This window comes from Vidua chalybeata, chromosome 13, assembly GCF_026979565.1.
Source record: "Vidua chalybeata isolate OUT-0048 chromosome 13, bVidCha1 merged haplotype, whole genome shotgun sequence".
Taxonomy (NCBI): domain Eukaryota; kingdom Metazoa; phylum Chordata; class Aves; order Passeriformes; family Viduidae; genus Vidua; species Vidua chalybeata.
The window spans coordinates 20,406,705-20,422,044 of record NC_071542.1 but is presented as its reverse complement, the minus strand read 5'-3'; the positions used below and the strand labels follow the sequence as shown (position 1 = coordinate 20,422,044).

The window sequence follows — 15,340 nt, the reverse complement described above, 5'->3', positions numbered from 1 at the left end:
CTTCCTACCCACTGCAGCTCTGCAGGATCAGGGCTTAAATAGCCCCAAGTTCCCCTTCAGGCCCTGCCAGGGGCTCTGAGCTCTCCCTGGAGCCTTCTCCTCTCCAGGTGAGCACCCCCAGCTCTCCCAGCCTGGCTCCAGCCCCGGAGCAGCTCCGTGGCCTCCTCCAGACTCACTCCAGCAGCTCCAAGTCCTTGTGCTCCCATTCCACGGCCCTGCCCCTCGGTGTGTCTGTCTGTCCATCCCACTGCTCCCATTCCACGTCTCTGCCCCTCGGGGTGTCTGTCTGTCCATCCCAGTGCTCCCATTCCATGGCCCTGCCCCTCGGGGTGTCTGTCTGTCCATCCCACTGCTCCCATTCCACGTCTCTGCCCCTCGGTGTGTCTGTCTGTCCATCCCACTGCTCCCATTCCATGTCTCTGCCCCTCGGTGTGTCTGTCTGTCCGTGCTGAGGGCAGGGCCAGGGTCTGGCTGCTCCACAGGGATGGCAGAGCTGAGGCTCTGTGCTGGGAGCTGCGGGTGCAGAGCCGTTCCCCCCTCCCTGGGGGCTCCGTCCTCCCCGGCAGTGCTGCCCCAGGAGCCCCGGCTGCACCGGGGCTGTCACTGCTCACCCCAGACAGAATTCCTGATCAGGGAAGGTTCTGCAGGATCCTCCCAGTGCTGACATTCCAGGAGAGCAAATCCCAAAAGAGCAGCGTGTGCAGTGCCACCCGGGACAGGTGACATCTCCTGTGGTGCCAGTTCTGTGCAGTGCCACCCGGGACAGGTGACATCTCCTGTGGTGCCAGTTCCTGATGCCAGTGGCAGCTGGCAGGCACAGCTGTGCTGGGCAGATCTGGGAGGGTTCCTGGGGCACTCAGGGCTGGAGCCAGGTGTGGCAAACAGGGGCAGGTGAGGGAATGCTGCCCGCAGAGCTGGGCCTGGGCTGTGCCCTGCTGTGAGCCCAGCCCAGGAACCTGGGGTTGGAGAGGCCCAGCCCAGCTCAGCACAGCCAGGGAGCTGCAGGGGCACACCTGGCTGCAGGGGCACACACCTGGCTGGAGGTGCACACACCTGGCTGTAACTGGGGGGACACACCTGGCTGCAGGGGCACACACCTGGCTGTAACTGGGGGGACACACCTGGCTGCAGGTGCACACACCTGGCTGTAAGTGGGGGGACACACCTGGCTGCAGGGGCACACACCTGGCTGTAACTGGGGGACACACCTGGCTGCAGGGGCACACACCTGGCTGTAACTGGGGGGACACACCTCCCTGCAGGTGCACACACCTGGCTGTAACTGGGGGACACACCTCCCTGCAGGGGCACACACCTGGCTGTAACTGGGGGAACACACCTCCCTGCAGGTGCACACACCTGGCTGTAACTGGGGGACACACCTGGCTGCAGGGGCACACACCTGGCTGTAACTGGGGGGACACACCTGGCTGCAGGTGCACACACCTGGCTGTAACTGGGGGGACACAGCACAGGCTGTACAGGGAGAAGCCTCGGGAATTAGAGGGGAATGGCTCAGCTCAGGAGTTCAGCCCCTCTGCTGCACACAGGCAAATTGAGTGGGACAAATTGAGTGGGACAAAAGCGCTCTCCTGGTTTATATTCTTAAGATGGTATCTTAAGAACTCGTTAGGAAGGTGGAACAGCAGGAGATGCAATTTACCTATTTCACATGAGCACTGGATATTCTGCAGCAGGGTAAATTGATTTAGGGAGCTGGAGGCAGCGCGGTGCTCCCAGAGATTATTTATCGACCCGCAGAGGGCAAAGCCCCCGTGGGGAAAAGGTGGGTCCAGCCTGCCCCGGCGACCCCCCAGCACCCAGGAGAGGATGGGCAGAGGATGGGCACCCAGGAGGGGCAGGGAGAGGATGCCCAGGGCAGGGGTGGCTTCCCAGACAGCCTCTGGTAGGGCACAGCTTGGCAGAGGGTGGCGTGTGGCACTTCCTCAGCCAATTCCTGCTAAGGTAACCCCCAGCGCTTTAAAATGAGGCTTTGAAGAAATTGAATGGATTAAAACGTTATTTTACAATAAAATCTCCCCTGTCAGCACAGCGAGGCCCTGGCACAGGGCAAAGGGCCTGCCCACCCTCACGGGAAGGATTCCTGCCCAATACCCCACCCATCCCTGCCCTCTGGCAGTGGGATCCATTCCCCGTGTCCCGTCCCTCCGTCCCTTGTCCCAAACCCCTCTCTGGTTTCCCGGGTCTCCCTCAGGCCCTGCTGCCCTTCCCCGGGAGCACAGAGCCATTTCTGAGGAATGCTCCCTTTGTCAGCCGAGCACGCCCTCTCCAGCTCCTTCCCACCACAGGTAATTACCTTAAGAGCTCATTAGGCCCACAGGATGTGCGGCTGCTGCCTGGAAATCGGGCTCTATTTTTATCCCGTCAGAGTAAAACGTGGCAGATTGACAAGAGCTGTCCCTCCGGCAGGAAGGCAACTGGCTTGTTACAAATGACTTTCCTGTCGCTAAAAAACCAGTTCCTGTCCCTTCCGAGCGGGTGGGACACCCCTGCCGACCTGGCCCCAGGTCCAGCACTGCCTCTGGGCATCCTGCCACAATTCCAGCTGTCCCCCAGGGCCGAGCCCTCCGAGCCCAGCAGCACCCGCAGGGATCCTGCATCCCAGCCCTGGGCTGCACGGGCCAGGGGTGCTGTGCAAAGCCCCTCCTCGCACCAAGGAGCTCTCCAGGAACAGACTCCATGGGTCCTTCCCAAACCCCAGCATAAACCTGCCCCCTGCAGCCACCCCCACGGCCGGGCAGATGCTCCCAGAGTCTCTCCACAAGCAGGAGCAGAGCAGGAGGATGTCAAACACGCTCGAAATGTGTATGGATTGCAAGGCCATAAATATTTGAAGGGGCTGAGTGAGTCTGTTCTAACGCTGTGCAAGCTCCAGTGCCCCTCAGCCCTTCCCTTGGCCAGGATGCCAATCCCTGTGGCTCACTGACTGTCCAGATAAAGACCGGGATAATTGCAGCACTTACAGAAGTGCTGTGCTGGGGCCTCCGCAGTTTATCAGAGGGCTTTTTTCCCAAGCACACCTGAAAGAAGCACTCAGCCCTGCCATGCCTGCTCCGTGCAAGGCTCCTGTCCTGCCAGGCTGCTCACCTGGAAGAGTGCAGCGCCGTAATTCCTCTGCCTGGACCCCGGGAGCAGGGCAGGAGTGGGACTGGCACAGCTCCTGTGGGAGCTCTGCCACCCTGGCACTCAGCACAGGCTGCGCCCAGGACACTGCCACACGTCCCGGGGCAGCAGTGGGGACCAGGGCACCTCCTGGGCGGTGGCAGTGTCCCCTGCCTGCCACCAGCGTGTTCCCACGGCAGTCCCCAGCCCTTCCAGCTGTGCTCCACCTTGGCTTCTCCTCTCTCTCTCCATCCGCGGAGCAAAGCAGAAGAGCCGGGCCGGGCCGTGTGTGCGGGGCCAGCCACTCCCCCGGGCTGACCGAGGGTGGCCGTCCTGCGCGGCAGCCCGGGCTGGAGCCTCCCTGAGCGGGTTTAATTAATCCTCGTCTCACGGGGACTGCGCGGGGTGTGAAACCCCAGCCCAGCTGAGCCCCCCTCCTGACCCTCCCGTGTGTCCCACAGGCACCACGGCCACCGAGCCACTGCCACCCGGGCTGTGTCTGGAGGTGGCACTCGAGCCACTGCCACCCGGGCTGTGTCTGGAGGTGGCACTCGAGCCACTGCCACCCGGGCTGTGCCCGCTGGAGGTGGCACTTTTCTCCCGGGGCTGAGGAAGACACGCACGGAGGAATGGACAGTCAGGTGTAAGAGGAGCAGTTAAAAGCGGGGGAAGCTCCCGCAGCGCTCCCTGCTGCTCCCCGGCGCGTTTGCCCCGGGGCAGGAGCAGCAGGAGCAGCAGGAGGAGCAGCAGCCCTCAGCTCCTGCACGGACATTAGCTGTGTCCCAAAAGCTCGTCTGCTCTCGGGAAGAGCCCGGCCCAGCGGAGCCGGGAGTTCCACACCTCCCACAAAGCTCCAAACCGCCCCCATTGGGAGCCACCGCTGCCCGCTGCTCTCGGAGACATCCCGGAGCATCCCCGTGCTCGTTACAGAGCCCGTGGAAAGGGGAGCGCTCTGCTCTCGCTGGCTCTGAGCACAGCCCCGGCCTGACCGCCGTGGCTTTGTTCAGTGCCAGGGGACGCTGCCCTGGGTGGCACAGCTGGCACGGGAGCAGTCACACCCCCGTCCCAGGGAGGAGCCCCTGTCACTGCATTTACTCCCAGCTCGCTCCCTTGGATTCATTCATTCATTCACCTTGCTCCTGCCCAGATGGGGAGCTGGGGTGTGACAGGGCACAGCCCTGCCGAGCTCCCTCGATGGCCCCAAGCACCCCCGGCTTCATCCAAGCCCCCACATGAAGAAATCTCCATGTCACCAAAGCAGAAATCACAGGCAGAACAAAGCCACGTGGTGTGCTCAAGGAGCCGCTCCCCAGGAGTGGTGACAGGCTGGGGAATCATTCCCTGCTGGTCTGGGGAATCATTCCCTGCTGGTCTGGGGAATCATTCCCTGCTGGCCTGGGGAATCATTCCCTGCTGGTCTGGGGAATCATTCCCTGCTGGTCTGGGGGTTTGTATCAACCTGCACACGGGAACAAGGCCAGCCTGAGATCACACAGGCAATAAATGCTGGGCGAGAAAGGAGGGACAGCAGTGACAAGGGCCAGAGGGAGAAAAGTCCATTCGGGTTTAGGAGAAGAACCTGAATATTGAGAAAGAGCCCAGGATCACCGAGACTTCAGCAGGGACTTGGTCCAAGAGAGCACCAGGGGCAGGAGGAAGGACAGAACCAGGGAGAGGGCTGGAGCCAAGGCTCAGTTCCACGGTGCCACGGGGGCCACCAGTGTCCCTGTGCAGGTGGAGGAGGACGGGCTGGCACAGCGGGAATGCTCCCAGCACCCATCACACCTCCCCTGCCTGCTCCTGCTCCACTGCCACTGCAACCCCAGCCCTCTCCTCTGCTCCTGTGCTCCTGCTGCCCCCACATCTCTTCTTTTCCAATGGCCCCAGGAGCTCCAGGTTTTCAGGTCCCAAAAACACTCTGTTCTCATTCCACATTTCCTTTGGAAAGCCATTTTTACTTGCAAGCCAGAAATATTAGTCAGCAAACTGTACAGTGCAAGGCTAATGAGAACTAGATCGATTCATGAAAAGTACCTGCTCAGCAAATTTATTATTTTTGAAAAAGAAGTCTATTGGATTCCAGCTTTTTTCCCCCAGTCCCAAAACACTGCCCATTCCACGAGTTAAGTGTATAAGGGATAGCTGCAATTGCTACCTGATCCATATATTCTTAAAGCCTCTTTCCAGCTCCAGAATGGCTGACTCAATTTTTGTCATTTTTTTTATTAAAGAAAAATCCCCTATAGGCAGGTGGATGGATATTTCCTTTGGGATCCCAGCCTGTGTTCCAGGGTAAGAGCCAACACAAAACAGTCACTATAAACCCTCTGAAAAACACAAGCCCCTCATCAATGTGACAGATATGCCACTATCATTAAAGTCTTTGGCAACAGACATCGTGCAGCCAAAATATTCTATTTTGGGCTGCGGCATTGATCAGATCCTGACATCACACATTAACGAGCTGAGGCCTCGCTGGCTGTGGAAGCTGCTGTTAATTATGCTGGAGAAAAACCACCTGGATTGTCTGGTGAGACACCAGCACCTGCCAGGCCCACCCGTGTCCCCCTCCTGAGCCAGCCCGAGGGTTTGTCCCTGCTCAGGAGCCCAGGGCTCGTGTTCTTTATTGCCAGGTAGGAAAGACTGAAATACCTGTGAGCCTTGGGTTTCCAGTGAGCTGCCCAGGGCAGAGACCTGGCACTCGCAGGGCAGGAAAGCGGGACTCAGCCTTGGCTGGGCTGCGGTGGGATTGCGGGAACGGAGGGAGGCTCCCGGCCCAACCAGGCAAAGAAAGGATGGCAAAATCATCCTGAAAAAATCATCAGGGTGGAGCCAGCAATGCCTGCACCTCTCCAGGAGGAACCTCCCAACCTTTCCATCTTCCCAACACAAAGCAGATGACAAAGAACCGGAAGGTTTGCAGTCTGTTCCCTCGTCTGCACAGGAGCTGTTTCCATTTACAGCAACTTTCCTGGCCAGGACCAGAGACTGGGCAGCCTGGGAGCACAAACCCTCCCTGGTTTCCATAAGGAGGACTGGGATCATGCAGCAATGGACACACAGAGTTGATCTGTGGTTTGAAGCACAGCCCTGCCCCACCCTGGGGTTACATAAACCCGGCCCTGCCACCGTGGCAGCGCAGCTCTGATGGGGATCGGCCGCGACAGCCGCTGGCTTCGCTGAGGAAAATCAGATTTTCCTGGATTTCACCCCCGAGTCCCTCCCAGATAACAAGCTGGAGGAAGCACAATGGCATCTTGTACTCTGTGTGTGCACAATTAACCAGGTTCCTCATTAAATTTCAGTTGCCAAATCGCTTCTGCGGACACAGACAACGGCACCAGTGAAGGTGATGGGCTTGGAGGGTAATTAATGCCCAAGTGTAATTAAGGGCAGAGCAGGGCCTGCAGCTTTAAAAGGACAATGCAGGAGGGACAAAATGCCCAGCTGATCACCAGGATCCCATTGGATCATTCCTCCACAGTTACAGAAGTCCTGGTTTCGCTTAGAAAAAAAAGAGCTTTTCTCCAGCAGCACCTGAAGCCCATTCCCACACCTGCCCCAGCCCTGCCTGGGAAAACATCAGACTCTTGGGACCAGACATTGGCTGCAAATAGAATTATCAAATCCCAGAATGGTTTGGGTGGGAAGGATCCTTAATGTCACTCAGTGCCACCCCTGCCATGGGCAGGGACACCTGCCACTGTCCCAGGTGCTCCCAGCCCTGCCCAGCCTGGCCTTGGGCACTGCCAGGGATCCAGGGGCAGCCCCAGCTGCTCTGGGCACCCTGTGCCAGGGCCTCACACCCTCCCAGGGAACAATTCCCAATTCCCAATATCTCACCTATCCCTGCACTCTGGAAGGAAGCACACTTCCAAATGATTTCTTTTCTGAAGAGGAAGGAGCTGATCTCCAGGATGTGGGCAGAAGAGCTGGCACATCTCCTGCCAGCGCTGCTCACCTGGCTGCTGCCCCAGCACCCTCTGGCATCCTGACACAAACCCCGCGGGCACGCACGCCGCTGGGCGACACATCTGATAAGGTTTCATCTCATTTTCCATTTTTTATTTCTGTTTTCCAGGAGTGCCGGCGTTGCACAGGCTGGCGGGGCTCGGCGACGTGTGGGGACCTTCCCTCTGCCACTCCAGCCTGCTCAGCCCAGCACAATGACAAAAGGGATTTCGAGTCCCTGAGTCCCAGAGAAGGCCTCCCCACACGGAGCTGGCGTGCTCCCACCCCGCTGCCCTTCACGCTCCTCTTCCTCAGTGAGCAGAAAAGCTGTGGCAGGCGCAGGGCTCCTGCAGGGCCCTGCTGCTCCTGCTCGAGCGGCTGCTCCCGCGCCGGGCACGGAGCCTGCCCTGCTGCAGGTGCTGCCGTGCTCCGGTGACAGCTCCAGCAACGCCCCAGGTGTGCATTCCGCCCCGTGCTGACCAAGCACGGTGGCTTTGCCTTTCTCCTGGGCCTGGGCAGCAGCTGGCACAGCTCTGCTGGCTCTCTGGAGCACAAGGGAAATGTCTCTTGTGGTGACAAAGGTGCCACGTAAATCAGGTTTTAGAGAGTAACCAAATGCCGCAGTGGGTGCAACGCTGACGGCAATTCAAGGGGAGAACCCACAGATCAGGATGGGATATATTTTCCTCAGCCCTGAAGCTTCCAACGGGCTGGAAGGAACCACCAAAAGTCAGTAACTGCTAATCCTGCCAGAGGAGGGCTTTTAGCCCCAGCCTTGGAGCCACCTGGTCAAGTGGGAGGTGTCCCAGCCTGTGGCAAGGGCTTGGAACAAAATGAACTTTCAGGTCCCTTCTAACCCAAACCATTTAATGATTCTATGATTCAGTGATTCCTTCCAGCCATCCCCCAGCCCTGGCATGACAAACTGTGGCCCAAGGCAGCCACAATGTCCAGCAGAACCTGCTGCCATCTCCTGTGCTGTGCAAGAGCCACAGTCCCTGCAGACACTCACTGCAGACACATCGGCCTCACAGCAATTCCAGATCATCAGTGCTCCCCTACTGCTGGAATAATTTACCCTGGAAACATTTCAAAGAAAATAATTTGACCTGAAACCTTTTTATTTGCAGAAACAACCCCAGAGCTTGCTGTAACCAAACAATAATTGGCTTTTCTGCCCACAAACAAGTGGCTGATGGCAGTGGCAGCATTCAGGGCTCTGTCACAGTCCCCAGCCCAACCCCAGGCTAAGGTGGGATTGTCTGCTCTCCTCAAAACGGATGGCAAATAAACCCCAGCACTTCCCCCACAGCAAACCCTTGTTTGGCTTCTTGCCGGCCTTCTCAGTGGCACGAGACAAAAATAAGCACAAGCCATCCTCGAACACGAAGGGCCCATCAAGGAGCCAGCCCTAGAGCCAAGTGGCAAAAGCCTGGCACGGGGTGCCCAGAGCAGCTGGGGCTGCCCCTGGATCCCTGGCAGTGCCAGGTTTGGAGCAGCCCGGGACAGTGGCAGTGTCCCTGCCATGGCAGGGGTGGCACTGGGTGGGCTTGGAGGTCCCTCCCAACCCACAGCACTCCAGGATTCTGTGATGCCACACACCCTGCAGAGGACCCCACCCCTGCAGGAGCTGGGGAGGAGTTTCCACAGACCGAGGGCATCTCCTGCCCACCACCACTGATGGCATCTCCGGGAGGGTCTCGCTCCCCACACAGTCCTTGTCCACCCCACACAGTCCTTGTCCACCCCACACACGGCTTCCAGGAGGAGCCAGCTGCCAGCTTTCAGTGACCAAACAGATGTGCCAGGTCAGAGAGGGATCTCAGGAGCTGTCAGTGCCTCTGGGCCTGTACGGGGCAGTCCAAGGCATCGTGTGAGTCCTGGCACTGCCAGCACGTGGCCACCCACGTCACCCCCACGTCCACGACCCCGCTGGGCTCCCGGAGGCTGACTCAAAAATTAAAAATAAGTGGGCTGCTCACGGCACTTTCAGCATTCCCCAGATGCCTCAAAAAAAAGCCTCCTGCTGCACATTACCTAATTCAGACACGACAGAAGGAGCAAACTCCTTTTTCCTGGTGCTGTGGTACACATCCCTCTGCAGTGGCATCTCTGTGTGAGTGCACGAGCGTGCGGATGCCTACATCTCTATCTGACTCTGTGTCTATATTTGCCTTCAGCATCTTCCACAGCAAAGTGATAAGCAAAGTAGTTCTGTCAGGAAATTGGCTCCTGAGAGGGGAATAGCCGGCGGGTTCACAGCAGGTAACGTTGTAAAACAGGTATGAAAAGTGAACAGAAAACAGACATTTCAGCTGGTGGAGGAAGAACAGCAGTAGAAATATTTTCCACAGGTTTGCAAAACGACTTGGGGTTTTGCTCCCCCTGAATTGTGAGTGAATATTGTCCCCCATTTTCAGTGGACATCTAGTGGATGTTTTCCTCAGCTGCCTTCTGTATCGTTTGGACATAAATTTAAGAGGAAAAGGAGATGAAATGCTCTGCTTTGACTGCTGTTTTCCCTTCAAGCTCATCGTGCATTTCAGGCAGTTCCCTCCCGAGCCTACAAAACCAAGTGTATGCAAATGCTGGAGCCAGGGGCGAAGGAGCTGCCCCGCCAGCACAACTCACAGAGACGCAGCTGAGCCACAGCGACGGGTTTCTGCTGCAAACACATTTCCAAGGCTATGAATAAAAACACGGCTTTGAAGAGCCAACAGCAAAGCCGCGGTGACGCTTTCAGCCTCCCTGGGACCCGCAGGCCGGAGCACCCCGCACCCGCTGCCCCAGCCTGGGGCTCCGCGCCGGGGCTGCTCGGGGACTCTGCAGGGCCAGGACACCGGGGGATGCTCGGAGCGCCCGAACGGTGCTGGCCCTCAGCCCGGGACCCCCAACCCGGGACCCCCAGCCCGGGACCCCCAGCCCGGGACCCCCATCCAGCCACACGCCGCATTTCTGACAATGGCTTTGGCCCCGGTGCCTGTCCCCGCACTCGGGCTCCAGCTGTGGAGGGAAGGGAGGGCTCCGGGACAGACAGACAGACAGACAGACAGACAGACACCAGAGCTGGGCACAGAGCCCCTGGCTTGTGGCGCTGCCGGGAGTGGCCCTGTCCCCCCAGCGCGTCCCCGTGCTCGGGGCTCCGGGCGGAGCCGCCCCTGCGGAAGCAGCGGTCTCCTAACCTACTTCCCGGGAAAAGCAATTGGAAACTCTCAGAAGATAAAAAGATAATGAACAAATAACCTTCACTGCCACAAACCCCCAGCTCCCCTTTGTGCTGCTGCCTGATATTAATGATCCTGTCAGGGCTCCTAAAGAACTTCGTGCTCCAAGTGGGAAGCAGGGGGTTTGTCCCAGAGTGCAGCCAGGAGCTCGCTTTCATTTCTTCCCAATCTTAGGCAAGGAAGTTCTTACATTCTGCATCTAAGAAACCATATATTTATTTTCTCACATCTCCATGTTCCCGTCGTTCTACTGGGGTTTGAAACAACACACCACTGTCTTTTCAGGAAAATGCTTGATGCATCGAGCAACGGCAAATCATTAATTATTTGGAGCCTTTTATGCCACCACTGACACCACAGTGAAGAATTTAAAACATTTCCTCAGACAAGCAACTCACTGACAGCAAACCACAGCATTGCTGGGTGTTTCAGAGCTCCTTTCATCCCGAGGGCGCTGCGAGGAGCCAGGCCAGCACGAGGGGTGAAACTCCAGTGAAACACACAGCTAGAGCAGCCCCTCACCACGGAGACGAGCAAAACGCCTTCAGGAACGGCTGCCCCTCTCCGTGAGCCCCCTCTCTCCCCGGGGACACGTCTCAGGGTGGTGACACCTGTGACCAGGGTCCCCACGCCCACAGGTGGCAGCCAGCCCGTGCCAAGGGATGGGGCAGGGATGCTGCTGCTGCCTTCTCACACCTGATGGACCCCACGCACAAACCACCACCTTTATTGCCTGAGAGGTGCCTCCGTGGCCTGTGGCACTGTTAAACATCAGCTTTTCCCAGCCAAGAGCCCAACATCTTCCTGTTCAGGCAGCTGCTGCAGGTCCCCGAGTGCTGGCAGGGCTGAGGGCCCAGCCCTGCTCGCTGGCAGACACAGACTGACCCAGGCAGATGCTGGGGACAACATCTTCCCAAAGCAGCAAATACTGGAATTCACAAAAAAACACACGACCAGAGGTTCATGGAGGTGCCAACCCCACTGCCCTGACTCACTGCACCCCCCTCTCTGTGCCCATGGCACCTCTGTCCCCCCAACAGCCTCTGGGGATGAGTTCTCCAGGCTCCCCTGCCTGCTTGGATGGGCTGTTCAGGAGTGAAAATTAGGGGGGAAAAAAAAGAGGAAGGATTCATCCCAGCTCAGACAATGAACTGCTCGTTCTACATGGGAATATGAACAAAGCAAACCTTGGAAAATCAAATAAAAAAGGCTTTATTTAGAAGCAGAATGCTCAGGTATTATCTGGCAGCAGCAAACCCCTATTCACACACCTTCATCAAGCACAGCCAGAGGTTAATTTCACGACAGATTTAACCGATGCCATTATCTGAAATGTAAATAAACCTTCCTAAAAACCAGCTCTGCCTCCAGTGCTGCTTCCTCCTCCCCAGCAGTGAAGGCAGATGACCCGTCAGACAGGCCACGCTCCAGGGAGGGCACGGAGCCCGTCCTCATCCCTGCTGCCAGGGAGGACACACGGGCACAGCAGCAGAAGCAAGCACAGGCACAAAGTTGCAGCCCCGGCCCCGCTGCCAGACGGATCCCAGCGCCCGGAGCCCAGCTCTGCGCGTGAGAGCCGCGGCTGCTCCGGCCAGCTTCTCCGGATTCCAGCAAAAATAGAAAGACATCAATTACATCCAACAGGCGCAGAACCAGCCTGGCTGAGGAGACACCGTGGATCTCGGCAAGATGTGAAATCTCTGAGCTCGTGAGGGAATGACCTTCAAAACTCATTCAGCGCTCGCAGCCTGCGCGGTGACGGTTTCCTCACTTGCGAGACATTACACATTCCTGCTATGTTCTCCCTAATTTCGCATGGACTATAAATACTTGGCTTATAAGGCAGCATGAAAGCCAGCGAGAGCAAACATTTAAGTGGGGTAACCTTGCTTGTCAGGGTAGCAGGAGCAAATTCTCCATCCCTCAGGTCGCGCATGCTAAATACCAGGAATCCCTGTTTACTATGCTGCACATAAAATATCAACCGGAATATGGGACCGAGTAACATTTTCTCTTTAAAAAAAACTGACATGCAAAATGACGACACCTTGTCAAATTGTCTTAAGGGCAGAAAATCCAGATTTTTCTGAACTGCTCTGCCCACACTTTCTCTCCCAAACTACAGTTTCCCGTTTAATTAGTATTAAAAACAGCCTCTGAGAGACGAATTAGTTTGGCTTATGCAAAATAAACTGGGCTGCTGTTCGAGCCGTTTACTGGGTCACACTTTACAACCCCGGTGGGGGAGGTGAGCGGGGACCGGCAGCACTACCACCATTCTTCAGTGGTATTTGCACAAATCACCCGATTTATCGATTTTAGGCTGTTTAAGCCAAAATGACGGTGCCTCCCATAGCCTGCGGCACCCTTGGTAACCGTCCTTTGGCATTATCACCAGAAGCAGGTTCGTGCCTGGGAATGAAAGGATGTTCACCCTTCCTTGGCATCACAGGCCGGGGAGAATTGGGGGGCCCCGGGGCTGGGCGGGGAGAGCTGTTGCTATTGACGTGTTGAGTCACCTTTACTCAAAACTCTGCCCCGAATTTTCCATCGCCCACGGGCTGGGCTGGGGCCAGCCGCCTCCAGCAGCAATCCCCGCGCGTGCGGCTCCGCACAGGTTTTCGTGAGCTCCCTTGCAAGGATGATGCTGACGGCAGGAATGAGGCGCAGCAGCAGCCGGAGCCAGGGATGCTTCTCTCGGCCCCCGGTCACACGGTCCCGGTACCGGACTCGCTCCAGCGGAGCCCGGGAGTGCGTTTCCCTAGTTTTCAGCAATACGACACATCCCACGACATCTGCGCGCCGAGCGATGTCCCTCGCAGCCCTGGCAGCACAGGGACACCGGCTGAGGGGCGACGGCCCCGACCATGGGTCCCGGTCCCGGTCCCGGTCCTGGACCCGGTCCCTCCCGGCACGGGGGCGCAGGGGGCGGCGGATGCGCGCCCGTGCCCGCCGCTCCGGACGATTACAAAACCCGAGCGCTCATCACGGCCAGCCGGGCGCTAACGGGGGAGGCAGAGCGGGCACGCGGCCGCGGCGGGGCCGGGAGGGTCTGTCCCTGCCAGCAGCACCCCCGCGCACCCCTGCCCCGCGGGTCTCTGTGCCGCCCTGCCCCGCTGCATCCCCCGTACTCCACTTCGCACCCACGTCCTCCCCGCGCTGCGCGCAGCCCCCGCGCCCGGCGGCGGAGGGCTCGCCCCGAGCGGCTCCGCGGGGCACGGCCACGGCTCTCCCGGCCCCGGAACGGCCGTGCCGGGCTGCCCCTGCCCCGCTCCGGCTCCGGCTGCGCTCCTGGGGCTGCGGGCATCGCCGCGCCGGGGGCAGGCGGGCGGCTCTCCGCGCCATCCCCGCACCCCTCCGCGGCCGGGGGGGTCGCGGGCGGCGGGGCTCAGCCCCGGGGCTCTCCCCGCCGCCGGCAGCCACGGCTCCGGTGACCGCCCGAGAGCCGGGGGGAGGCGGGCGGCGGGAGCGGGGGGGCCGCCTTTGTTGGCGGCGCGGGGCAGCACCGGGCCGCCCCCGCCGCTCCGCTCCTTTTGTCTGCCGGGGCCGGGCGGCAGCGCGGCGGCTGCGGGGGCAGCGCGGCCCCGGTGCCGGTGCCGCGGAGGCTGACCTGGATGGTGCAGGTGTACTCGCTGTCGTCCAGCAGCCGCACGGTGCAGTTGTACTCGCGGTCCAGGTTCCTGCTGCTGCCACTCATCCACCTGCTCAGCATCTTCCCGGGGCGCGGGGCGGCGGGCGCTGCCGGAGCCTGGGCTCACATCCCGCTGCGGGGCGGTGCGGGGCGGCGCGGGGCGGTGCGGGGCGGTGCTGTGGGCGCGCCCCCGCCCGGCTCGGCCCGGCCCTGCCCCCGCTGCGGGCGGCGCGGAGCGGAGCGGAGCGGAGCGCGGTGCCCGTGCCCTGCCCGGGCCGCGGCGCTCGGCGGGCGGGGAGGAGGCCGGGCCCGGGGGTCGCCCGGCGCCGGCTGCGGGGGCCAATCTCGGCGCGGCGGCGGTGACGGGCTCCGCCGCAAACCAATGCGGCACGGGCGGCACGGCCCCGCCGCCTCCGCCGGGAGCCCCGCGCGGGAGGGGAACGGCGGGGAGCGGGGGGCGGCACCGCGGGCACCGGGCAGCCGGCGCTCCGCCGCAGGTGTCCGCACCCTCCGCCCGCTGCCCGCAGCCTGGCGCCCACCGAGGGGCTCCCCCGCAGCGGGGGCAGCGGGTCAGGGCAGAGCGGGGTGCCCCCGGTTCGGGCAGCGCGGCGGCACCGAGCATTGCCGGTGATGCCGCGCGGGGTCGGACATGTGGCAGGGGGCACCCGCAACCCAGAGCCCCGATCAGAGGGGCGGGGGCTGCCCCAGGGACTCTGCGTCCCCAAGGACAGCGGGCGACTGGGCGTGACCCAGCTGGCCCGCGGTCCCTGCCAAAGGACCAACCTGTGCCCAGCTCTCGTCAGAGCCCAACCCATTATTCGGCTGGGATCCCCATGGAGGGTTGGCAGCTGCCGTGGTCCTTCCAGCAGAGTCAGCCAAAGTGCCAACGTGGCCCCCAGGATGTGAGCTTGTCCCTTGGTGTTCATTTATCATGGAAGGAAAGCTTTAAATCCCTGGCTTTTGGACAAAATGGACTCCAAGAGCCATCAGTGCTGATGGGAAAGCAGCTGGTGCTGCTCTGGGGCAGTGAAATACCTGGTGGCAGCATCAGCATCACCCAGGGAGGATGGGAATCCTGCAGGCCCGGCCATTCCCCTGCCTGGGTGTCACACTCCCCAGAGCCATCCCCCACGGCCCCACCGAGAGGTTCAGCAGTGCTCCCCACGCCACCCTGGCTCCACACACACCCACAAATACCCCAGTCAAGCAGGGCACAGTGAGGAGCCATTGAGCTGTCCCCAGTCCATCTCTGCACCACAGGCCCTGTTCCCTCTGCACCTTCCTGGCTCGGCTCCCCTTTGCCTGGAGCCTCACCTTTGTCCCCCGCTGCATTCCCAGGCTGCAGTGGAGCTCCCACCCTGCCCCCGGGAGCACCAGCCTCCATGGACCACAGCTGTCCAGCCTCTCCCCA

At 60.1% G+C, this 15,340-nt stretch overlaps 1 protein-coding gene across 2 annotated transcripts in view; it reads right to left on the bottom strand.

Moving 5' to 3' along the window:
* Nucleotides 1-14,015, bottom strand: part of FRMD5 (FERM domain containing 5) — a 65,174-nt gene extending 51,159 nt beyond the window's left edge. For both annotated transcript variants that reach the window (XM_053955172.1, XM_053955174.1), the window contains exon 1: nucleotides 13,909-14,015. In XM_053955172.1, coding sequence (XP_053811147.1) covers nucleotides 13,909-14,010 — 102 coding nt within the window. In that variant the 5' untranslated portion in view covers nucleotides 14,011-14,015. The remainder of the gene's footprint in view (nucleotides 1-13,908) is intronic.
* Between the last annotated feature and the right edge of the window lie 1,325 nt (nucleotides 14,016-15,340).